At 39.0% G+C, this 26715-nt stretch overlaps 2 protein-coding genes across 4 annotated transcripts in view; both read right to left on the reverse strand.

The window, feature by feature from the left end:
• Positions 1–133: 133 nt before the first annotated feature.
• ncmap (non-compact myelin associated protein) lies at positions 134–14898 on the reverse strand. The gene is made up of 5 exons (XM_054613283.1): positions 14810–14898; positions 13237–13347; positions 3079–3179; positions 2471–2555; positions 134–1241 (listed from the first exon to the last, which is right to left on the reverse strand). The coding sequence occupies exons 1-5, from the start codon at positions 14896–14898 to the stop codon at positions 962–964; spliced, it is 666 nt and encodes a 221-aa protein (XP_054469258.1). The 3' UTR covers positions 134–961.
• Positions 14899–17828: 2930 nt separating this feature from the next.
• rcan3 (regulator of calcineurin 3) overlaps positions 17829–26715 on the reverse strand; it is a 42577-nt gene continuing 33690 nt past the window's right edge. For all 3 annotated transcript variants that reach the window (XM_054613936.1, XM_054613935.1, XM_054613937.1), the window contains 3 exons: positions 25516–25689; positions 24052–24223; positions 17829–20978 (listed from right to left, as the gene is read on the reverse strand). In XM_054613936.1, coding sequence (XP_054469911.1) covers positions 20824–20978; positions 24052–24223; positions 25516–25689 — 501 coding nt within the window. In that variant the 3' untranslated portion in view covers positions 17829–20823. The remainder of the gene's footprint in view (positions 20979–24051; positions 24224–25515; positions 25690–26715) is intronic.

The raw sequence follows: 26715 nt of genomic DNA on the forward strand, positions 1-26715 counted from the left end.
TGACAACTTTTCATTCTTTGAGGTTTCGATTTTTCTCATTTTATCCTCTGATCAAATGGCATTTCAATTTAACACACAGGTCAGCCACAATTAAAAACATTATATTTTATTTTTTAATCTCTTTTCATTTTAAGAACCACAAACAATACAAATACAGAGAGCAATAAAAATAAAGTGCAAAATCCTTTGGCGTCAAACTAAAAAGGATTTACATCACCATGTTAGGCTGACACCCAGACGTCTCAAAATATCTCTATGGTCTCTTTGTCATACAAGGTAAAAGACACATTTTATAGATTTCTTTAACGAAAACTAATCAGAGAGAATCTGTGAACAGAAGACAAAGACAATATAAAAAAGTGAAGCAGATTTAGTAAGGAATGTTGTATGCAATATCAACACATTCTTTCTTAAAAATCCTGGTATTACAAACTGAGATAGTGTCTTTCATGCTGTCTTTGTCTTCTTTGAAGTTTAAACTAATCCTACATTTACTCATGAACATATGTGGTCATCTTTAATACAGAAATATACACACTTGAGAGCAATGCAGTCAAGCCATTACAGTCTTCAATGCACATTTTCTTCATTGTATTAGTAGTGATCTGCAAAGAGTACAAGCAGTGAGAAACTTCTGGCATCTATACTCTGAACACTGACTGTAGCCAAAAAGCTATTCTTCTCAAGAAAGTCTCAGTTTCCCATCATGCAACATCCTTCATGCAATCCATCATGTCTGTTTAAGGTACCATTTTGTTCATGATGTCTATGTTTGCACACCAAAAGTACATCTTGGTATCATTGTAGTGACCAGCAGAGGCTCAGTTGGTGGAGATTGACAGTGATAACACTAACGTCCCAGATTGAGTTGCCACAGGATTCAGTCAGAACACAGTATTTATGGTCAGGGATGAATATGATCACGCAGTGCCTGTTGTGAGACTAAACCACAGTCTTGTTGCTATGTGTTTCCAATCGATAGAGGATCATTTATGGTGATCGCAGTGGATTCACTGATGGTGCTTAACTGCTCTATGTGGTTTCCCTCCGCGCTGTTCAGCTCCTCTCTGGGCAGCTGCGAGCCATTCTCTGAGCCTGGGTTTGAACTGAAGATGCTGCCAGACACAGAGTTCACTCCCACGGCGCTCAGCGGGATGTTGCTGTTAATTGTGGATTGTGACATCTTCGGACGAGGTTTGGAGCCACTTCTGGCTCCCAGGACTCTGGAGACATGTGTCCGCCTGGCAACAAACAAAAACCATGATGTTACTTTACTTACATACTATGTAGTAAACTATCATTTAGCAAAGTGGCATGTGATGTTCAGTAACTGTTTCTCCGTAAGGTGTACTCAGCAGTAACATAGAAATATGGCAGATATTCCCTCATAACGTCTAATCAAATTTTGCTAGTAGGGCCAGACACAGTGGTCCTATAAAATGACAATAAGAAGACAAATAAGAAAGAAAGCTATGGGTATACATTTGTCAAAACTGAATAAAAGAACCCAAACTTCATTACTCCCAACCTTTATGGCATTTGTCCCCTTAAAATTAATGTCTACATGTGAGTAGATTCCTCATTTCAAGTTTGTCATGTCAATCAGTTGTGAGCAGTTGTGTTTTCTTCTTAAATGTTTAATTTGAATGTCTTTAAGATGACTGAAAGAGTAAAAATAGAAAAGTAAGACAAAATGAATCCCATTTTGTTTGCATTCTTTGTATCATTTTTATCATTTGGATTGTCTATACAGTCATTTTATTATATTGGTTATCACGTTTGTATGTCCAGGGAAAGGAACCCCTCCTCAGTTGCTCCTCCTGAAGTTTCTTCCACTCCTTCCCCGTTAAAGTTTTTGTTGGGGGGAGTTTTATAATTATCTGAAGCAAGGGTTAAAGGACCGAGTGTCATATGCTTCACATATTGTAAAGCCTCTTTAGGCAAATATGTGATTCAACGTTATGAATAAAATTGACATGACGTATAGAAGACACATGTTTTAAATTCTTTCCTTTAGCTCTCAATCGTTATTTTGTGACGCCTCAGGTTTATGGTATGACCCGTTGGAGGTGCTATCCCTCATGTTGGCAGCGGTGGAATGTTGAAAGTCACTTTACTCAAATACTGTAATTAGTATTTCCATTTTATACTACTGTATACTTCTACTTTAGAGAGAAATATTGTAAACATTTTGTAATACTGGATAGTTTTACCTACTAAGGCCAAATCATAGAAATTACAATCTAAGAAAGGGGAACATTATGGAGAAGGAACTGACACAGGTTGAATGTGTCCTTTGATAACTATAGTAATATGTTGATATTCATAATTGTTTTATTAGCCTGTTGATTATAAACAGTAGCAAATGCCTTGTCCTCCTTGAAGTGGATAAAAAGTAGCATTGGTTGCTTCACTGCTCATTACATTCACTATGCAGGAATTGTCCTGTCAAACAAGAATGCCGCCCTACCTGTTGTACGTCTTCAGGATTATCAGGAGAATGGCGAGAATGATGATGATTCCTATGACGATGACAGCGATCATTGCCCCGGAACCTGAGACACAGTGAGAATGAGCAATTACCATGTTGAAAGGCTGTTTTCAAGTCAGTGTGTCTCTTCCAAAATTGCTTCATGCCGTTCAACTCATTCTGTGTATTCTCCAGAAGTAGTTTGTTGTAGCTTAGCAACAGCATCACTCGCAGACAAACAGAACACGGCAAATATGTCCTATAAAACACATGGGTGCCACTCCTGTACAAACCATCTAGATTAGGCCGCATGACGCAATAGGTTGGTATTAACGAGGCTTGTCTTATCTTTTTTTTCTTTAAATTGTAATCACTGCATAGGGGACACTCTAAGATCTGATGGTGTCCACAACAAACAACTCATTCACAAGGTGTTTTATCGATATCCAAGTCAAGAGGACAAGGAGATAAAACAGAGAAGCACACACACACACACACACACACACACACACACACACACACACACACACACACACACACACACACACACACACACACACACACACACACACACACACACACACACACACACACACACACATACTTACTCTGGATGAGTATTTGCTCTTTGCTCTTTGTGGTTGTGTTTGTAGTTACTGTAGTGTTGGTCACAGTCGAGACAGTTGAAGCTTGCATCTTCAGCAATAACCTGCACAGAGAGACAAACACACACACACAAAAACACTTTAGTCAACTGAATGTCTTCTGAAACCATGACTACACAGTACTACAATTTATGTGAGGGCATTGTTTTTCAAGGTTGAATCAGTTTCTGCTGCAGTCAATACTACAATTTAAGCAAGGAGACAAGAATAGAATGAGGAGAGAATATTGGATTTGAAGATTAAAATATTATTGTGATATATTGTTCTTTATAAAAAGTAGACAGGGGGCATAGCAGAGGGAGTGCATTAATTAATATTTTTTGCATAGAAACAACAGGAATGAGAATCCTCATTCCTGTTGTTTCTATGCAACAACAGGAATGAGAATCCTCACCAGAACATTATATATATATATATATATATATATATATAAAGTACGAATTAGAGTTGACTACGCATGCTGGCCAGATAACAGCTATCATAAAGGTTTTTTCAAATGCAGCTCACACTCATACTCTATGCAAACCTTTCCCCACGTGCCTGACATAAAACTGATTGGAAAGACGTGATAGTACGTCTTTGTGTTTGCTCTTTATCGGCTGGCATTAAGGTCACACAGAAGGTTCAAACATCAGTGTCATGTCTGCTAAAGCTTCATGAAAACATCTGTGGTTGTAGATGTTCATCATCAGACTGCTGCAAGCCAGAGCACACCATAAAAACCATGTCAAACATGCAGGACAAGTACAGTAAAAGGCTGCAGTGCTGTGCTACACTTCTTGGATTTTAATTCATTGCATTTCTTATTTTGGGTCAATCCCATATGCACAATCCTGCAGCCATAAATATTGACTTGACCATCAAACAATTGCTGAAAATATTCGCCACCAAATGCATCTGTTCAAGTTAAGTTTGCAAAAAGCTTTAGTGCTCAGCTGTTTTGGGAAATGACTGAGCCTTTAAAAAAAAAAAAAGAAACTATTTATTTGTAACTGATACTTTCTTTCATTTTTTTTAAGATTTGCATCTTCAGGACAAGCAGATGGACTTACTGCTGAATGCTGCAGACTGGTTAGGGAAGTTGGACAGTATTAAACGATAGACTCACACACTGTTGGAAAATATAAAATGATACCCATAATCATCACCTCATCATGTCCTCATATAAAGATGCACTAATGTGACTTGTGTTCTCTCAGTAATGACTCATTTAATCAAACATCAACAACATTGCATATTCTCAGAGATGTTATGTTGCTTTAGGGCAGCTTCATTGTGTTTTCATTGATGTTAACACACTGTCAGTTTGATCTTATCTATCTCTGTTGCCATTGTTATGGGTCACGCAGAGATCCTCTGTCATTTAGGAGGATCCCTGATACCGTTCAGGAAACAATCCTTTACACAACTGTAGGTCAGAGCTGTCTATGTAACTGATACTTCCTCCTGAGTCCGGATAATAATACGCCTTTGCATGCTCAGAGATTCATGCAAACTTCATATTAAATATTTACAAGAGGAAACACTTTGTTCCATGAAAAACAAATACATTATGATTACATGTAGGTTCATTATAATTTCCACTGAGCCTTTGTTTTAGAAAGGTTCCTCCTACTTCAGTTTCCACATCCATCACACTAGAACAGAACAAGCGTCATCATGGGAGTTCCTCATCCTCATGGTCACACCGATGACGAGGCCACTGAGTCACTGAGGCGTGACTCACTATTGACTACATGATCGTCTTTAATGTGTCACCTGATTTGTGATGCATCTTTCTTTATGTATTTGCAGGAAGTTTTGTAAAACTTTGAAAATGTCGTCTTTTTGTCCAATTTACTTTCGTTTCTTATTTCACAGCTTCAATGACTAATCCTAAAATCAATCATCCATATTATTTTGTCAAACTGCCAGAGAAATGTCAGGCTTAACAATCGACATCGACATTGCATTAGCTGGAAACCCTGGCACAAGGAAGAGCATTACATTACATTACATTACAGTCATTTAGCAGACGCTTTTATCCAAAGCGACTTACAGGAAGTGTATTCAACATAGGTATTCAAGAGAACTACTAGTCACCAGAAGTCATAAGTGCATCTCCTTTCTTAAACAAGCATCTTAAAGCATAAACCAGAGCAAAAGTATAGTGCAGAGGCAAATTACTACGAAAACAATAATTGCAACAAACTAATACGAATACAATAAGTGCTACGAGGAAGGCTCAGGGTAGTACTCAAGAGCAGCTCCACACACACACACACACACACACACACACACACACACACACACACACACACACACACACACTCACTCATCCAGCGCTGTCTCTATTCTCTAAGTTAAATTGACTGTGCCATTGATTAAGTTTAAATTGACAAGAAAATATGCAAAACTTAGCAACAATAGCGACACTGCTTGTTAGATGCCACTGAACGTGATTAAGTTTATGAACCACCAGTTAAGCGAGGTTGTTGACAGACATCAGAACGACGTTGGTGCGTCCCTGCGTGTTTCGTCTTCCTATCAATGTAACTGAATTCACATGAACGCGCATAACTGACGTTCGGTGGGAGGAGCTACAGCAGGTAGCGTGGCAGGGAGAGGCCAGAGAGCACGCGACCAGCTTTAAGCGAGGTTGCTGACAGACATCAGAAATGTGAGAGTTCAGTGGTTTTTCTAACACCTGGCTGCTGACAGATAAGCTGACATACTTTCTCCTCCCTCTCTCACGCGCGCTTACAGTAGCCTTATTATTTTCGGCCCCATGTGCTGCCTCTGTTCAGGGAATAATTGGACATTTTGGGAAGAAACGCTTATAAGCTTTCTCGCAGAGAGTTAGATGAGAAGGTCGATACCACTCTCACTTCAAAAAGACAAATATGAAGCTAAAGCTAGCAGCTGTTTGGCTTAGCTTAGCATAAAGACTGGAAGCAGGGGGAAACAGCTAGCCTGGCATGTTATATAACATATAACATGTTATATCTCGAATGTTGAATCCAAACAAAAAAAACAACATAAGTTGTACTTTTTGGCTGGAAGCAATAACTTCCTGGAGTCTCTGCTGGTTGCCTGGCAACTGTTCCTGACAAACTGTTAAAGCTCTTTGCAGATTAAACAAACAACATATAACTTGTTATGTAATTAATGAGCTTCTGAATTCCTGATAGGAAGATTTAGAGCCAAGCTAGCTGTTTCCCTTTGTTCTCATTATTGTAGCTCAGCTAAGCTAACCAGCTGCTTTACAGAGCAGATATAAGAGAGGTATCACTCTTGTCATCTAACTCTCTGCAAGAAAGTTACATTTTTACAAGTTTTGGTATATGTTTTTAATTAAGGTTCAACCTTAAATGATAAAAACATGTATTACAATCAAAATGTACTTATGTGATTAGTGTCTTGTATGTCTGTCTTCTGTGTCTCTGCATGATAATGTATGGACAAACACAGTGGCAGCTTGTGTACATTGCCTTAACCATTAATGGAGCAGAAACGTTTACATTTCACCTCCAAGCTGTGCACATTCTGGAAGCATTGTGAAAGGACCATTTATAACCCTGTACATGTGACACTCATCAGGGACAAAGATCACAACACATTGCTGACAAAGAGGACAGATTTGTTGAAAATATTCCACACACTGGGATTTTGACTCTTTCTTATTGAGCTTTGACGAGTCACGAATCAAAATGTCACTTGAAGCTATTACCCGATACTTGTGTGTATTGTACATCTTAACCAGCTTCCTGCTCAACGGCAAACATTGCTCAACCAAATCTGCCAGTATTGACACACTATTAGGCGTAGAGATTAGTAAACACATAAATCATGTTTTCTGTTTGAAGAGGTGACAGTTCCTGATAAGTGGCGGACTGATCATATGCAGTGAAAAGTTGTTAATACCACTGCTTTGGTAATATGGTGGAGCCATCTAAAATCACAAATTTCCCTTAGACAGCTTTGCAACGTACAAAGAGTATGGCATTCCTTGGCGTGTATATATTTGTGCCTATATTTACATGGCTGTTATCCCCTATCTGAACACAGAGTGCAGGATGAGGGGAGGCAAACTCAAACATGTCATATATTCTAAATGGTCTCGAGTATAATCGCCCACAGCAACCGCTAACCGTCAATGTGCTTCCACTAAAAGTGCTTGTATTTGCCACTGACAGGCTCAGAATGTTAATATAAGTCTCTGACAACATCAGGACCCTTTCTTACCTTTCGCTCTCTGTTTGCCTCGTTTGACTTGTTGCCAGATGACAATGGGAAAAAAGTGAGTGAGAGTTGGACAAAGGAGTGCCACAGGACATTGATGTTGTGTTATCTGAAAGATTTTGTCATGACAGACATGTTTATCAGATTTAGACCATGGGGAATGCAATACAAGATTTTTAACAATATATAACAGAATAACAAACAGACCGGCTCAAGCTAAAGGTAAAGAAAAGGGTGTTATTTCTCTGTTCCTTTCCATAATGTTATCAGACTCTTATACTAACATTCTGAGCCTGTCAGTGTAAAAAACAAGCACTTTTAGTGGACGTACATAGAGGGTGAGGAGTTGCTCCAAGCAATAACAGTAAAGCCGGTTTGCCATCTGCAGCATTCTCCCTCAATACTGGACCAATTTCAATAATTATTATCCCCATTAGTCACTCTGACACAAACACATGGGGTAATAGAATCCAGTTTGAAAAATAACAAAGTAACCCTTTAGGATGCTGGCCATATTATCTGATCAGAGAATTCACCTCACCTGTTTTTTTTGTTGCCGTTTACAATCCTTCTGATGCAAATATAAAAAGAATGCACTACAGGAAAGTACTTCTGTCTGGTTTTACTTCCTGTCTTTTTATTAAGTTGGGGCGTTTCCCCTGTTACAATTTGTATTGTGTTTCACTGTATTTCTGTGTAGCATAAAGTGGCTACAACTGCATTTTGCTGTGCAACCATGTGTCGTGCAATGACAAAACATACAACCTTGACCCTTGAACAATATTGTAATTATGGTGGACAATAATGTTTTTTGATAATGTATACTAAGAAAATGTTAAGTTTTACAGATAGTTTCTTTTGCTACAGAAAAGCGAGGTGCAGTTAATTTGCTGACTGATTGACAGTTGTCTTTGTATAAGAAAAAGTTATATACAGTATGAACATATTAGAAATTGTTACGAATCGGAAATCTCCTAACCATATAAAAGGATGCCAGAACAAGCTGTCCTATAAGGAACACATCACCTTAAGCCAGCTGAAAACTAGCCTTTAAAGGGTGTTTTAGTTTGTTGATCCATCAAGCTAATTAGATATTGAGTTTGAGGTACATGTTTTTATGTCATTATAGCTGGCGTTTCGTCAGTAGTGGATGGGTGCGTCAACTACCTCAGCTCAGGGTGTGTCGACAGACGGTGGTTTGGTGTGGAGGAGATAAGTGGGGATTGGGAGAGTCCTCAGCTGAAGAAACACCTACAGTTAACACAACTCATACTCCAAAACTAAGCTTTGTACTGCTCACAATCCTACAGTCTGCTCCTGACTTCTTGAGTTCAACCTGAACCTCCTGGAAAACAAACAACTTTTGCTTCCCGCTGTCTAAATAGCAAACACCACAATTGCCCTGAGCAGTGTTACGCATGAACATCATCTAATTAATGTTCCTTTTAAGCATGCTGGTAAAAGAGACTCGCTCACGTCATTGGCTAAGTACGCTTAACACACAAATTGTTTTCCGCTGCATTCAACCCCTTTCAGGTTGCAGGTGAGGCGAAGTGTCCATCTATCTTTTTCTTTATAACATGGAAATGTTTTTATTCCACATTAACATTAGATGAAAACTATGTGGGAGATGACTAGAGAAAGAGTGGCTGCCGATCGATGTTGCTTTTTCCATTTAGTTGGATTGCTAATTCACTCAAATCTGAAATGAAAATTTGAACAACCAGCTGAAGGAAAACGCTTTTGATGCACTGACCCACATGTACAGCTGCTTCCCCTTTCTTCCAGCATTCATGCTAAGCTAAGCTTAATGTAAGAAACCCGACATATGGCTGTAGTTTCAAATTTATCTTCTCAATCTTCTCATCTATCTTTCCACCAGAAAGTGAACAAGCATAATTCCTAAAATGTAGAACTATTCCTTTAACCACAAAGCCCAGAGTCACATCAGCTGGTACATAGCTAATGTGCTAACCAAACAGCATAATTGGAACCGGTCAATTTAGTAATCAACAAACTGGAAATGGCATAAACGACAATCATACATCCGTTTTGTCACAATAACAGAAGGGAAATTTAAATAAGAGTGCCAGTAAAGGACAATGGCAGGAAATACTGTAGGTCCCAATGTGAGAACAAAATCGTTAAAATGACAAGAATATTTCAACTTTAAAAAAAATAATAATACAGATATGACCGAAGGATCTTCTTCCTGTGATGTAACATTGCTGATCACTGGCCTGCTTCAGCTAACCATGAAATCAAAGATATCATCAATAAGCAGACTTGAAAGGTACGTTTTATGGTTTAAGGCAAAGGAATTTATAACTACAACGAATCAGATCACTTTGACGTCAGTATAACCTTCCCATGTCTTCTCATTGCTGTAATAACAGTTTTGTTTGTTGTTCCACAAATTGCAGCTATTCGCTAACATGGCAGATTCAATATCCTTTCTTCCACCCTCAGTAAACACAACATTTATTGCTTTTTCACAGAGCAGACTGTCAATGCAGAACGGGAACTATTTAGTTTCCTCTTTTTTATATGAGGAAAACCAGACAAAGCATTTGACCGGCTCCACTTATTCCCCTTCTGCACATGTTCTTCCACACATTGTGTTTAACGCAGGCTCCTGCACACATATTCAAAAAACACGATCAAAGAATGGCCTTCATCAAATGACGGTTAGAATCAATATTTGAGGAGTCAATGAGAAGCAGGATAATTCGACACAGGTGGAGCTATTAGTTCAGCAAGCAGGATACAGTCTGAAGTCACCGCAGAGAGGTTGTCTTCGTCACGTCAGATGTAAATTTCACATACAAATTGTTTTTCCAGATGTCACACTGAAGAGGGATTTAACTGTGACTTTTATCGACCTCAATCCATCACTGAGGGATTTGCAACCTCAGTCACAGGTCTCTGGCACAGCATACAATCTCTGACGTCTCTTCATCATTTATTACAATATCAGGCATATTGTAATAAATGATGAAGAGACGTCAGAGATTTATAAATCAAGTAATTAAAATACGTGTGTTGTAAAGAGGTAATATCTCATGGTTTAAGAGTGAGTTGTGACAAGCTAGAAATCACAGCTGAAGCATTGTTAAGTCATTGAACTCGACGTGTAATAGTGAAAGTACAGGCAGCAATAAAGATAAAGATCTACACATCGTGATGGAAAAGTGACTAATGAATGCAACTATCAAAAAGTATGATTTTAAGAATGAACTAGATAGAAATATTAATATCAAGACCCACACAACAGGGTTAGGATTGAAGAAGGAAGCTACCTTCTCATCGAAGGTACAGCAGGTTTGCACAAAAGCTTCACGTTACAATGCATTGTACGCGTTGTTACGAGACGCATGACAAATGGATATTTATAGAACAGCAACAAAAATAAAAGCGCTGTGGTGCGATGGCAAAAACAAGACATATTCTTGTCAACACTTCTTTTTCTAAAAGGCTTTGATTGATCCAGTCATTGTCTAAACTGGCTGAGTTTGAAACAGGCTGATGGCTGTGATGAGGTGGAAGGTGTTCACCGGGATTTGTGGCTATTAATTCAGTTTATCATTTTAAAGACAGTAACGTAGTGGCAGAGTTGGGAACTTTGACTTTTACCTGCACAAATTAAGCATCTCTAGGTCTGAGACTCTAAAGGTTTTAATTACAGTAGATTATAAACTGTCTTTAGTTGGTGTCCCGGTGTAATTATACAATACGGTTGTACTGTAACTGTAATTGGTTACAGTACAACCACTACCTTATAATGTCAGAAATATTTTTTCCTGTTACCCTAACTTTAGTCTGTATACATTTTTAAGGGCAAAATACAGTTATTTCTCTTAAAGGAACGTTTTCATCGTGTGTTTATTCATATTGCATTGCAATATCATGTTTAAAGTGATAATTCACAAAACAGCTAACCAATGCTGATACTGTACGCTAATAGCTAAAGGAGTGATGATAAAGTACATGCTTCAAATTACATAAAAATACTGTCCGGATGACATGCAGCAGATGAACGATCATTACAACAATAGAAGACTTCAGACTTGGACTTGGACTTGCAAAAAATGACTTGTGAGCATCTCTGTAGTCACATTCACATCACTGTGTGAGTCCAGCTCAAAGAGTCAGATACGAATGAGAAGTTATACAGGCTGAATGCCGTTCAGTTGGTCTGTGTACCACTTTGAAAATGTTTTTTGGGGTGTATTTACTCTGGTGGTCAGTCAGGGGCATCTATGTGAATCAGCCACTGACAGCTAGTGTTTCCATTGTGTCATGAAAACACTTTGAACTGAAGAGGGAATACGGATTTTGAAAGCATGCAAGGCCTTTATAGACCTAATGAATTCAGATTTATCTCCTTAATATGGATATTACCACGACAGAAACCTGTTCAAATAGTCTAGGCTTTGATATCCCAGTCAGGATATTCTGATTTCCCACGGGTGGTTTAATCCAATAATAGGACTAATACCCTAAACACCCAATTAAATGACTAATACTAAGATCATGTTAGTCAGGATACAGTTATGTAGTGGAGCCGGGTTTTCTTTTGAGCTGCCCTTCTCATTGTATCACGTTTTATCAATGTAGCATTGACATCTAAGTGTCCTCCATTTTACAATCAGTATTTGATAATGAAAATTGTCTGAAATGTCTGTTCAGTGTGTTGAGTAACTGTTAAATATTGTTAAACAAGTAAGAGGTGAAGGTTGAAAATCATAACAAAAGAACAAACTATCTGGAGAGACAAACAGCAGATCATTTTCCTTTTCATGTGAAAATCTGTTCATATCTACTTCTAGTGGTGATCTAGTTACAGTCTCAAAATAACTGCATTCATATATTTATTATTCCATGATTGAAATGATTGAATATCATATTGTGGATCATGGATGAAAGAAGAGAATAGCCTGTTGATTGTATTTTGCGTACTGATTTACTTTTATGTTCTTTAGACTTTTTAAGCTCTTTAAAAGGGTTAAATTTGTCTTTTTTCTCAAACTCTTATCTCCCAATATCAACTTGTCAAACAAAAACACACAACTGTAGAACTGCCGATGAATACATGCTAAAAATAAAAACGTATACATATACTATACCGTATAAACTGTCCACCATCCCAGGGACATTTCAAAGTCATCCAAACTATAACTTAAGCTTTATTTAAACTCAAGCTCGTTAGGTGCAGCTGGTATGCAATCACAGTCATTAATCGTTACAGGAATGACCGATTTAATGAGCTTAGAATAAAACATACTAGAACAACAGGTATGCTTTCTATTCTTAGAACTACACAGGCAACTCCTCTGGTCAAATAACTTTAGATAGATGTTTATAAAAAGCTACAAGTCCACAAATGATAAATATATCATCATCAAGCCCCTTACGTTACAGAAAACTAACACTGAGCTCTGACTTAGCGTGGCAGCCCTAAACAAACAGCTGTCCTATACAAAGAGCTGTTCTATTTTTCGTACAACGTAGCAGCAACTGATATGTTAAGTAGAGCTGTTCCATCAAACAGACCCTTATCAATACCAGATACACAGGCATATAGTGCTGGGAACTGGAATTTAATATTCCCCGCTCGAGAAGTAAATCTGGGTTGTTCCACTTGCTCAACAGTACAAGTCAGATTTCTAAATCTGAGAGCGCTCTGGAATGTGAGCTATTCCCTTTCACCTGAGACTCACCTGCTCTCTCGCTACGGTGTCTGGGGGAACCCATGTTCTCACACATATTGCACACACCCACACACAGAAAAGACTGACAAATTCACTGAAAAATGACTCTCAACCACAAGAAATGAAGTTTAGAGAATAACAAAATCTGCCAGGAAGACGGAATGCTTACCTAACCGTCTCCTCTTTGATTTCAGCCCAAGCCTTCTCCAGGTGGGAGCCTGAGCAGCGTAGAGCCCCCTCCCTCAGCTGACTGATGGGGGCATAGTCCAACGGTGGAAGGCTGACGGGTCACAGCAGTTATGGGGAGGGAGGCACAAGGGAGTTGGAGAGTGTGTGAGCCACACGAGAGAGGAAATAAGTCCCAGGTGCTGCTAAAGTGACAATCCCACAGGTACAAACAGGCGGGACGGACACAAACAAAGGACAAAAGAGTTTGAGAGCAAGCAAAGATACCTGTGTGTGTGTGTGTGTGTGTGTGTGTGTGTGTGTGTGTGTGTGTGTGTGTGTGTGTGTGTGTGTGTGTGTGTGTGTGTGTGTGTGTGTGTGTGTGTGTGTGTGTGGTTCCCGTTTCAATCAGTGTTTATGTGAAGAGGAGGAGAGAGTGGAGAGGAGGAGGAGGCGGCTCCACGCTGGCTCACTTGTTGCTCCTGTGCTGCTCCTTGCTGAGTGTAATAATCTCAGGCAGCTGGTTTTTCAGGTCCTTCCGCCTGGCCCTTAGGCGGGCCGCGGCCACTGATCAAAAAGAGAGAGGCTCCTCTCCAGAGTTTTCTGCTCCGCTTGGCTCTCACCATGACCACTGCCTCTCTAAATCACAGCTGCTGCATCTCACATGAACTGCAGAGGCACTGTGCGTTCTGTAAAGGAAGAAGAAAAGTAAATCATATATTCAAAAAATCCGTGCATATCCATGTTTATCCTTTACTTTAGAGCAGTGGTTCTCAAATGGGGGTACGTGAAGGCACTCCAGGGGGTACGTGAGATTTTTAAAAAATATATTTAAAATTAGCATCCATTCAAAAATCCTTTAAAAATTGTTATTTAATAAATATTCATTAAAATATAAGTGTAAGTTCATGAACTGAATTCAATGCAACAATGCAATCGTCAGTGTTGACAGTTTAATAAATCAGACACTGATGGCAGAGCGCTGTGTGTTACATCTTTTTTTCAACCATAAATGCTTTGTGCTGGTTAGGGGGTACTTGGCTAAGAAAGTATTTCACAGGGGGAACATCACTGAAACAAGGTTGAGAAACACTGCTTTAGAGCATGTGCAACTGTGCATGCATATACTGAATGCATGTGTCTTTTTGTATCTCTTTGATCCAATAATTATTTCTTTGGAGAATAATAAGACTGCATGTGTGTGCATGTTTTTTTGTGAGTGTGTGACAAGTATGTGGCTTCAAAGGTATCACAAAACCATTCATCGATGCACAAATATGTTCTATGTTGTAGTTTAATATAAACTGAATCACAATACTTGTCTATGGGTACTGGTATGTTTGTACAGTATATACAGTGTAATGCAGCATTTCCTGTTCTTTTCTCATAGGACAATGAGCTCCATTAACACTTTAGCAACATTTGTGTGAAAGTTGTCCACTGAACAAGAAGAATGTTTTTACTGGCAGTGGTCTTCCTGACCTGTCCTACTATCTGTCTGGAATAAAAAACTCCTGTAACACACCCATCAGGGTAGTCTCTACCAAAACAGTGCTAACAAGTCATCAGGCTCTCACCTGCTGTAGCCTCCAGGGGCTAGGTGGTGCCCACGTCTATGAACCCAGTCAGGGCTGTGCCTTTGTTTGAAAGTGTAACTAGACTTCATTTGGGGCAGACATGCATTGTTCAGCTTCAAATGAAGGCCTGCGTACTGTGTTGGGTGTCCCCATATACTTGTGTTTCGCTGTCAAGTACAAATGGTGTAAACATCCTGTGTGCAAAACTGGTTTGATTTTACTGAAGGTGGAAATATAGCTGCATCATCATTTGTTTATTACTTATTTAGAATTATAGTTTGTTAGGAATCAATTTGTGCTATCTACATCGTACAAGAACATGGCTTATTTATGTAGTTTGTTGGCTGTTTTTTTCATCTAATTTGCTAATTTATTTTATGAAAATCTGCTGTGCCATCAATTTATTCTTTCTTTGGGATGGTAAGTATTAATAAGATTAAGATGATATGGCCCTGTATGTATGCAGGCCAATGCTTTGACAGTTTCCCCACCGTGGACAGTATCACTGGTCTGAATGAAGATCTCATCTCAGAAGATTCAAAGGTTATGATGTAAAAGTGAATTACCTTTTTCAAATATTTTCCTTTACTTTGTGTAGTGTTTTATTGAGTTTTCCTGTTTTGAAAAACATGCTGTGAAAACTCTGTAACACATTTATATTTAGTTGATTGGTGTTTCTTTCATGCTTATGCGAAGTCCGACTTGTAATTTACTGCAGCGTGCGGTACAGCGGCTCAATGCTAATGTTAGCATGCTAACCACGTCCCTTTCATGCTAACATGCTGATTCTAAGCAGGTGTAATCTTTACTGTGATTAATCAATCTTAGTTAAGCATTTCAGTGAAGGAATAACAATTCATCTTGTGAGGACCAAGAATGTGTAAAACTTTCCAAATTTTAATGGCAATCCATTTATTGGTTTAGATATTTGTGTCATTACTATCCCTCCAGCCACGCTGCTCTAGCACAGCTAAAAAGATATATATATATATATATTTATTTTCCTTGAAACCACAAACATTACATTGCCATTGTAATCCACTGAACATTTTATATTCTATAATCAAAAAGATAAGAAAACTTATTTTATCTGCACTTTTCCTGACAATACAAAAAAGCAGCTTTTAAAGGACCAGCCAATATTTTCTCACTCTCACAGATAAAAGTGTTTACAATCACTATACTTATCAGGTTATTGCATTAGGAGACTTTGATTTAAAAGCAGAAGTAAATGTTTGAATTCAGTCAGAATAAACCCATTACACAGTATCTGTTAACGTCACTATGTGCACTTTACTACAAATCCATTGTATACAATCTTGTCAACTCATGACTAATGCATTGTTTAAGATTCCTGCTTCAGCAACTGAGACCTAAGTGCAGTGTAATCCTGGAGAGTACCTTTAAAGGAATTTGGAGTTACTGGCCCCATTAACACCCACGGGGACACGTTAACCTGATCTGTTCCCGTTAGGTGCACACGCATCCTCACATTCAATATAAAGAGTCATTGTGAAGAGGAATACTCCCAGCATCGGGAAGAGACGGCTTTTTGTGTCACGGAGAGGAAGATACAGGGCGACACAGTGTGCCTCATCTCACAGCTGTTGCTCAGTCCTCTCTACCTGTGAAATACCGACAGCCGTCCACTGTTTTTACCTTAAGACCCTTAATTAAGTCAGCAGTGAGAGAGATAACCTTTACAACCTTTGCAACTCTGCACCTGGTTATTAAAGTCAAATATGTAGTGTTTTGTAGAGTCCAGCTCCGGAAGCACACATCTTCTTCCTAAAATAGTAAGCTTAGGAGTCAAATACTTTCCTCACGTAGATGGATTTCTTTTTGTCTGACCTGTTGTTGCAAAACTTCTTTTGTTTTTGTCAAATCATGGCTGTTACTGTGCAACCTTTTGTCTTTGTTGTTTTTCTTGCCTCACATAATAATGTACTGCAGTCAGTCAGAGGGATATTGATGAGAGAAACCTATTGTTACTGGATTCATGCTCAGTCATCTGTCTTCATGGCTGACACGAGGAAACTGCACTGGTGAGATTCAATAGACTGCTGAACTGCGACGTCATGGCTATGTTGCCACACCTCGTGTTTCATCTTATACATTTCAAGTCCAGTGTTGCTCACTGAAATAATTATTAACTCAACCTTGCTGTGTCTTTAGTATTGATACAAGGCTATGACCAAACAGATTATTAAATGTAGTTAGGCCCCTGAGGAAAATATGAGGTGCAAAGTGCAAGTGAAAGTAACACTGTTGTGCCATTTCAGCATTATACAGTAGGATTCAATACATGTCACACCGGTGATAAAGTGCTGGGTGGCACCAGAGTCTAGAATCACAGAAAGTTTTAAAGATGGGCAGAATTAAAGAGGGATGAGGGGATGATAACTATTAAAACAATATTGCATTTATCTGTGTGAATGGATGGTTATAAGGGTAATTATATAATTTGATATTTACATGACTGACCTGATGAACTTTGTGTCTTTAACATATTATTTATCAAAACATCTGAGTCAGAGCTAAGCATCAGTTTTTTTGCTAAACTTGCTAAACAAGGTTAAAATATTTTTTTAAATGCAGCAGACATTCAGCTGAATTGTATGATCCAGATGAACAAAAAGATTCTGGAAATACCTTCAACAAAACCGTTGTATGGAATGTTACACAACCTTCAGATTTTCTTTAAAAGATTTTCATGAATTTACCTCTCAGAAAAAAAACTACATTTTGATCTGACTTGAATGTAGTGATCATATACGAAAGGCAAAAACTAGGCTTCGAAAACTAGTTATTTGCAGATGAAAATATCTCATGCAATCTGAAGATGATGTGTAATGAATCTAACATATGCTACATTTTATAGCATTAGAAATTTTGCATGCGATTCTGTTTCTGTTCCTATATTTTCATCCCAAGTGTGAAGCCCCTCAAGTAAAGGAACCCCCTTAAACAAACAACACTAAACGTGGCTTTTAAGAATAAGTCTTTATGTATTTCTCTATGTGAAACAAATGGCCAATATACTACACAAATAGAAGCGGATACTGTAAGAGACAGAGACCATCTCTGAGAAATAAGTACAGAACATGAAAATACACATACCGGTATTATAGAACTGTAAATTATTGCTTGTTTTGCTACTTTGTTTTCTGGATTCCTACAATACAAGACACAATATTCATATTTCAACAGAAACGGTACAACAGTGACAAACGGTATTATTGACCTTTTTAGTAGACATTCCCCAGAAATAAAAGAAACATTCAAACAGAGTCCATGTTGAGCACAACACAATGACAGTTGATTTTTGATCGAGCATCTTCAGGACATATTGTTACATATTTCTGTATTTTTTTCCCCCATTACAACATTGCCAAGAGAAGCTGTAACAACTGCACACTGGGACTGGCCTCAGCAACAAACAAAAAACAAAAACACTTGGCATATGTACATAAATATACATTTTCATTTCAACTGTGACCAAAGTGCACCCGGTTTTAAACACCATGACCACAGAGAGTAAAAAAAAATCTTCACGAGTGTCTTCCTTCTGCTCCGCTGCTTCCTCTTTATCGTAACGCACCTCAGTAGTTCCATCAATCTTCGGTCTGCTTAGATAACGGCGACAGCTTTAATGTGGTGCCAATAAAACTGCACTCTGCCAACATTTAAAGAAAAACTGTTTAACTTTCTCAGCAGATAAGATGAATGTTTCTTGCATACAAACACAAACATAAAGACATTGATTTTACTCTGCAGTGTCCTCCTGCCTCATTTAAAACCTATAACTGTACTACATGTCTACACCTTAACAGTGGTACACTCCCATAGATCCCAAAAAGGCCTGAAATTCTCAAAGGTTCACACTAGCAAAAAGGAAGTGGAGTGTTTCACTCACTGCAATATGCTGGTGAAAAGGCTAACCAGGTGTTCAGCTTGAGATAAAAGAAGAAGAAAAAACACAATACAGAAACAGAGGAAATGCAATGTGCTTCCTACTTTGTCTCAAGAAGGACCATTTTATGTGAAGGAAACAAACAAAACACAATAAAGTGCTCACATGCAGACGGACTTTTGCTTACCAATATTGTTATATAGCAAAAACGTAGATTTTGAATTCATGCTGCCAATGACAAATAAGGTTTAGACTCACCACTGACACCCAAAAGCCCTGTTAGGAACATTTGTTCATGTTGCTTCTAAAGCGCTGAACTATTTTACAAATAAAGGAGGAGATGAAGCAGTGATATGATACGGGACTGTGAGGAGAATAATCCAAAAGAAAAAGGAAAAATATTTAAGGTTTATGATTTTTAATGAAGATTTGTTCAACTTTCCAAGTTTTCTAGATTCTGCAAAAAAGAATATCTGCTAATATAAAATAAAAATAATGCAATAAAAAGTTGGGAAAATCTGATTTCTTTCTGCTCACTCAAACAATACATCAGTGTCTCGGAGTGAGAAAAATCATTTAATGTTGTCATGACAATATGGGTTGAGTGAATGCTTTGGTTGATATCTCATGAGGCTACCTAATTTTCCCTTTTCTCAGCAAAATACTTTTAGATAAACTACAAAATCTAATAGGACTACTTCCGCAGACTACTGCCCAGCGATTTACAGCGAGAAGCTGCGCAGTATTCTGGTGCGCAGCAGGAGGCGGACAAGAGCATCCGCAACTGCTTGGAGCTATCAAAAGATACTCAGTGCAAAACAAGCAGTAGTAGGTTTCAGAAGAAAGCCTGACACATAGAAAGATGATCAAACAACATAACCAAAACAATAGAGATGTGAATAACAACACGCAGAATCAGAAAAAAAAAATCCACATCCCAAACCCCTTGAAGAAAATGAGGGGGATGAACTGTCTCTGATTCATCAGGTCTCAACAACAGCGACAAAAGCAAATTTGCCATCAAGTTGAAGACTGAACTGTCAATCTTACAAAAAACATTTCGCTCTTTTTCCCCCTAAGACGTCACATCTTCGCGGGGATATGCACTTGCGTCAAAAAGCGTCACACTGTTTCCCTGTCATCACAAACAACAATTAAAAAAACACCTCAGCTCATCATCTACAGAAGTAATTAAGCATGCAAAAAGTGTTGGGGTATCAAATACATTGTAAGAATACACATCTAGTAGTTCAGCGAAAAACAACACCTCTCCAAATAAAAAAAAAAGACAGAAAGCCAAAACGAGCAAAAAAAACAACTCAAACAGTCACCACAACTTTGTTAGTCACATATGACGCTTCGTGCTGTGTGTGATGTTTAATAAGTTCCTTTTTCTTGATATATCTTGTTAGTATTTGTGTTTCTGTACGTATTTTTTAGTAATACAATATATACATGCAGACAAGAGCAGGAACATCACACACTCAATCTTGATACAAGCTGAAGCGACAAACCAGCTGATATGAAAATGGATGAAAAAGTATATGTATACATACATGTATATGTATGTAATCTGAAAACACAATTTATTGTAATAAAAAAAAAAAGAAGAATTATAAATGTCTTTGTTTAACCAAAGATTATTGTACACACGACTGTGAGACAAAGGGAGAGGTACAAGCTAACAAGCTAACTAACTAGCAAGCTACTGGGCAGGACTAGCAATGAGAGCTGAGTGTGTGTGTGATAAGTGACAGGTGCCTGCGTTGGGACAGGTATTTCCACCCCTTTTGCTGAAAACAAGGGGGGGGTCGGTGGGGTGGAGGCAAGCGTGCCCGCCGCTCCCCACGCTGTCCGCAGAATGTGATGAGTGTGTGTGTGATTCTCATCCATCCCCTTCAAGCCGCCTCATTCCATCGCCACGCTCCCCACAAACACCGTCTTCGAGCAATGTTTGTTGGTTTGTTTTTGCTTGTAGTTGAACTGAAATGAGGGGCATCGACGCTCTCTGTGAGTGCAGAGACGAGAGAGAGAGAGGGCAGGTGTGTTGCGGGTTTAAGGTGCGGTCGGACGCCGCGCCGGTGATGAGGGGGAGGCCTCTCTAGTTGAGGACTTTGGGGGGTTCCTCCGGACGTCTGGTCTGGACGATCTGCTGCTTCGGCCGCGCCGCCTCGTCCTCCTCCGTCTCACTCTCGCACACGTGGACGACCACGCTGGGGGTGGACTCTGTCCCCGCGTGGAGCTCATACTTTTCACCTGGAAGAGAGGGAGGCGATGGGTGGGAGGGAGAGCACAAAAGAAAATTCTACATTAAATACTCTCTCAGTCAGTACATTTATTTTAGCACTGTACTTAAGACGTATCTCATTGTCAACAGATCCCACTGAAAGACAGAAACCAACAATGAAGTTATCCTACTAAAGCTAAAGAGCCAAATCCTGATTTAATTTATTCCTCTGTTCCAGAGAGCTCCACTATTGTCCAAAAACGAGTCATTGTAGTTTATTTTGAGTCCTCTTATTTTGGTGAAGTGCTCACAAGAGAACCGAATATGTATAAAAGCACTGCTTAAAATAGTACCAAATAAATGCTTTGAATATTGTAATATTGCAAGGGAATTATTGTACTTTTTGATAATCAGTATAATACAGTATTTAGAGATAGAACATTAAAATCCAGGCATCAATTATAATAATCATCTGAGATTCTGAATAAAATGTGCCTTTTACTTTTGATACCCGGGCACATTTTGTTGATAATACTGTTCAGAATGGTCACTTTATTTAGTTTAATGTGTATGCGGGACTTTTACTTGTAAATTAGTATACATAGCTTTACTGAAGTAAATTTGTGAATATTTCCTCCATCACACGGACTGAAAAGAGGCAAGCTTGAGCAGCTCAGGTTGAAATAATATGCTTGTGTAGTTTATTATTTATTTTTTGTTACTATTCATATATGTTTGTCTGTGTCCATGGCATTAAAGATCATGTCAGCACATGGCTCCTAGAGAAACACAAAGAGACTTTCCCTGGAATAGCCGGCCATTTGTCCAGATGCCAAACTCAGCAGACTCCGATTGAAAACATACACTTGCTAGATTGTATCACAGTTGCCATGGAGATGAGATCAGACAGCTGGCAGACAGGAGGAAATTGGTCTAGCAGCTCTTTCGATGTGGTGCCAGACAGGGAGACGGACAGTGAATGGAGTCCTGCTGTTACCGCGGGGAGTTGACAGAGGGAGTCAGCGCGCTGTGCTGCAGCTCAGCGCTAATCTGATTTAAATGCCAGGATGTGAGGCAAAGAACAAAGACATTTCCTGATTCCTCGTGTTGCTATGGTAACGGCAGAACGTGTCAAAAGTGATACTCTTGGCTGGACAGTGTGTGTGTGTGTGTGTGTGTTTATTATTATGAGGGAAGTTTAATCACGTTTTAGTTGATGATAATAAAAAAGATAACTGTTTTTAACTGAATACAGATTTAGAAGTAATGTTTTTCTGCTAGATATGCAGTTTTCCTGAGAAGGAAGGAAGCTGCCCCACCCACACATCCTCAAAGGCTGGAGATAGAACGTCTTGCCCGAAGATTGAGAAAATCCGCTATGTTGGTTGTGGATCTGATAAGAATTTCTTTAAAATAATTTGAAGGCCCCTCTGACATACCTTTATTATTATTTATTTTTAAATAGTTCTATTTTTCTCACATATCCATTGTTATTGCCATATTTGTTCTTATACTTTCTGTACCCACATTTGTAACCAAATTTCCATTCCTTTATTTAAATCAGTGTGTTTGAAACATACTGTTTTGCATATACATTGTACAATACTTTTTGGTTGTAAATGAATACAAATATTTTTGAAGTTTTGTTTTCCGTTTCATCATCATGAGCCCACATACACAAACATGGGCCGACATTGAGGTAATGTAACACACCTTTTTCATGCGTGTAAGGTGAAATTTAATAAAGGTTTCTGCAATCTAAAATCTTGTCGACAAGGCAGACAGAGGCGTCGTTATTTTCTGAGAGCAGAAGCTGAGTGGGGAACGAGGCTGCTGCGGAAAATCTCGAAACCTACCGAATGTAACTGTGCTGAGCTGTGCTAATGCTCATCTATGGGTTTGCTAAAAAAGCTGTCTCTAGCTGACTCATTTCAAAACCAAGCCTCAGAAAACGTTTTTTAAACAGGCATGTGATGGTTACATACTGTACATAATATGCTTAAAGAGTGAAGCTAAAGCCACCAGGTCTCAGGCAAAAAGATGATCCCTGTAGAAGTAAGGGAACATTTAACATTAAACTGTTTTTTTGGTTCTTACCATCTGGGAGCTTAACTAACATAATATAGTACTTTGTATTTTCAACTTGTATGTTTTCAGATTTAACATAACCAGAGATGTTGTTTTAGAATGAGGATGTGTTTAGCAATTGCAACGTTATCTCAAATAACATTGGCTGGAGTTGCTTGAGTATAAACCTCCCCAAATGAAATTCAAAGCGGGACAGAAACCCTAAACTCTGAAGCATCCAGGCCATGGAAGTGATGTTTGGCTGAAACACTGAGTATTAAGCGAGCGAACTAAACATGCTAACGATTTTAGCTTGCGTTTGTGCAGATTCATAAAATTCCTTAGACTTATGCTTGTGTTTTTTTGACTTTGGAAAGTCTAAAAAGAAGACACCATGCTAATCCATTAGCAAACACACACAAATATTGGTACTGATGCATATTTCCTTGGAGATGTCAGAAAGCAGCAAGTGAAGGTTAAGCACCCTTGACAATGACGGATGGTGGCCAGCACTGTGGATGTAATTTATGGGCTACAAGCTTATTTATTTATTTATTCTTCATGTTGCTGCCTGACCGAGACCGTGTGCACTGTAACACTGCAGCAGGAAATTCTACGCTGACAGCCGTTTCACATAGAAAGATCAATTTTTAAATTACACTCAATTCATAATGACATTATATGGGCACATTATGGCAGCCTATCACACAAATGTATCCGTGATCTGGTAAATTAGACCCTAATGCTGCTTTGCAGAATGTACTGAGATGCCTGCATGAAAAGTCAAGAATAAAACTGTGATGATTCAACAATGTTCAAACCACTTCTTTTTTTCCCAAATTGCCTACTAGACAAATAACCTTTCTATATCACCCTGCTGAGGAGCATGATTATATTTCCTGTTTGTATCAGGGTGACTCAAATCAGAATGATTAGACACCTCCTCCGAATTGTTTGTGTGCATGTCTGTGTATTTTAATTTTGTGTAAGAGCATACTGCACGAGCTTGTTGAACACAATTAACAGATTACTAACCAGGTCCTAGCTTGGCTACTGCACACAGCAGGTCGTAGTTGATGACGGGCGTGGCGTCCTCACTGGCGCTCCAGCCCACAGGTGGCGAGGCAGGCGGCGAGATCAGAAACTGTTTGACGGGCTGTGGAGGGGCCAGGTACGACTTGTCAATGTCCTCGTCGCCATTCTGGACCTATTGGAGAGAAGATGACAACTGATGAAGGAGGATATAGAGGAGACCAAAGTTATTTGAAAGTGGGTGAAGCTGTTGAGTTCCTATGGAAAGAATATTTCATGTATTGTTCTCTATGTATACACTTATCGCATGGTTCACTACTTCAGTACACTAGATAGTGGACATAGCTGCAGACTAACTTCATGCCATACTGCCTGGGGAAAGTGACAGTAGACAAATTGATTTAAATTTTGAATCACAATTCTCCACAAAGAAGGGCCAATTTGAGACAGTTCTTAAAGTTCTTGTATTTTTACTGATTATGTAATCTTGATACCAAAGAGGAATAGAAGCACATTAGTTTTGCCGTCACAGCTTCAGTCTTTTAGTCTTAAATTGCAGCCTCCTTCCCATGACAGGGTTTTGGCATTTTGATAGCAACCGATTGCCATAATTACAATACCTACATTTGGAATCTGTCTGAGCGCTAAAATCCTTAATCCTCTTTCATCAAAGTACTGAGAGGCGCAGCAGGGTTCGTGACGGGTGATGTATTTGTGATAAAACAGGCAACAATTATAAGTTGACTCATGGTTTCCGAGGCTGGAGGAATTTGAAGATTTGCAGGCCAAATGACATCCAGGCATCTGGGCTTAAATGTGTTTTAAAATGAGTTCTTCTCAGATATTACCAGTCGTTTTAACATAGCTTTGGTGCAGCATTTCAATGGGTTGTCTGGTCTTTCTACACAACCAAATAAAGACATTCAAATGGTTGTTTGTAACCGGTTAGATGCCAAAACCGTTTGTTTTTCAACCAAATCTAGTCTATTTTTGTAGCTATAAGCCAATATGTTTAACAATTTCATTACAGGAATGAAGATATATGCTCTTCGAATTTTGTGTTTGTACTAGAAACACACTTCACCTTGTTTTTCTTTCCCTCTCTCCCCCAAAGGCAACACACAGACACACACAAACACACAGCTACGATGGAAGGAAAATCAGGAGTTTATGCGTTCATGTGTTCAATCATGTGACTGATGAGCTTTGACAGGAGAGTTGAAGAAGCAGTCAGGTGTGGCCAGAGAGGAGAATAAAAAAGATGAAGTGAAAGGACTGGATAGGAGAGCCAGAGTTATACTCCTTTTTCTGAGTTTTGTGTGTGTGTATTTGTTTGTGAGAATTTGTGTGTGTGAATGATGCACTTATAGCATAACTTCCCATGTAAATAAGCACTGATCTATCTTAGACGGTACTTGTCCCAGGACCCCTTCCTGCCCTTTCCCAGACCCCTTTACTGACACTCACTTGGGCGAAGTAGAGTTTGAGCTTCTTGCCGTTGAACTCGGACTCGTGCAGCTCGATGCGAGCGCGGGCAGCGGCCTCTGGGGTGCTGAAGTTGATCCGGACTCTCCGAAAGCTTTTAAACATCTGGAAAGTCGTCTGTTCATCGTAGATCCTAAACAATGCCTCAAACCTCTCCTGCAAAAGCAGAAAAACATTAACTGTTCATTAATCCTGATAAAACACAGTGTATCAATAGCAAGTAGACATAAGTAAATGCAGTATGTAAAAGTATGAATTCTCTTCTTTCTTAAATTAAAACATTTCCTCATAAAAACATTTATATTTCTTCAGAAATATAAAATACAGAACAGAGAAAAGTAACATATCCCCACATTCGAGGAGCGAGAAGCAGCAAATCTTTTTTTCCTATTTATTTTTGCTTCATAAACAATTAGTTGATACATTTTCTGTTGATCTCCTCATCGATTAACTGTCAAATTATTTCAGTGCTAGCAACCCAGAGGAGTTGTTCCCCTCCTGGTAAAGGGTCCCAAATTTTGGGGTTTAAGTTATTAATTGACACTTCTGTCTGAGCATTAGACGTGATATTGAGTTAATGGTGAAATTAGATTCCCAACTTCCCGTCATTTTGCCTGCAATCCTCTCTGATTCCGTCCGTTTGTCCTCACTCTCCCTGTCTCTTTATGTAACTCATTCCTATCTCTGATCACTCCCCCCTTCCTCCTCATGCATCACATTTGTCTTTAACTATACCCACATGATATATTCCCACATCTCCTATGTTTTATTACTCGGTCCTCTCCATGGGCACCAAAGTGGCCCCCTCGGCTGTGAACTCAATCAAGCAGCTCAGAAGGAGGGCGAAAGGAAAAGGAAAAAGGCCGCTGGGAGAGCTGGATTCTGAGTAATCAGCAGTAGCGCTGTTCTTTGTCTCCTAGCTGACCATCTCAGCACAGGTGGAAACGGGACCATGAAGCAAAGTCTTCTTTCAAAAAATCAAAACGCTAGATGGACTGACCAGTTTCTTCACCACCACTTTGCACTGAAAGTTTGTGCAAAGACAAAATACCTTTGCCTTTTCCGAATCCCTTTGATCTGTTCATGTGCCTGATGTCCTGAGAGCCACACGTGTGCAGTCAGTAGCATCATCATCAATAGGTCATCATGTTGGCCCTTTATCAAATCAGTCCATGATTGCGT

Source organism: Anoplopoma fimbria, chromosome 15 (genome assembly GCF_027596085.1).
Source record: "Anoplopoma fimbria isolate UVic2021 breed Golden Eagle Sablefish chromosome 15, Afim_UVic_2022, whole genome shotgun sequence".
Classification (NCBI taxonomy): domain Eukaryota; kingdom Metazoa; phylum Chordata; class Actinopteri; order Perciformes; family Anoplopomatidae; genus Anoplopoma; species Anoplopoma fimbria.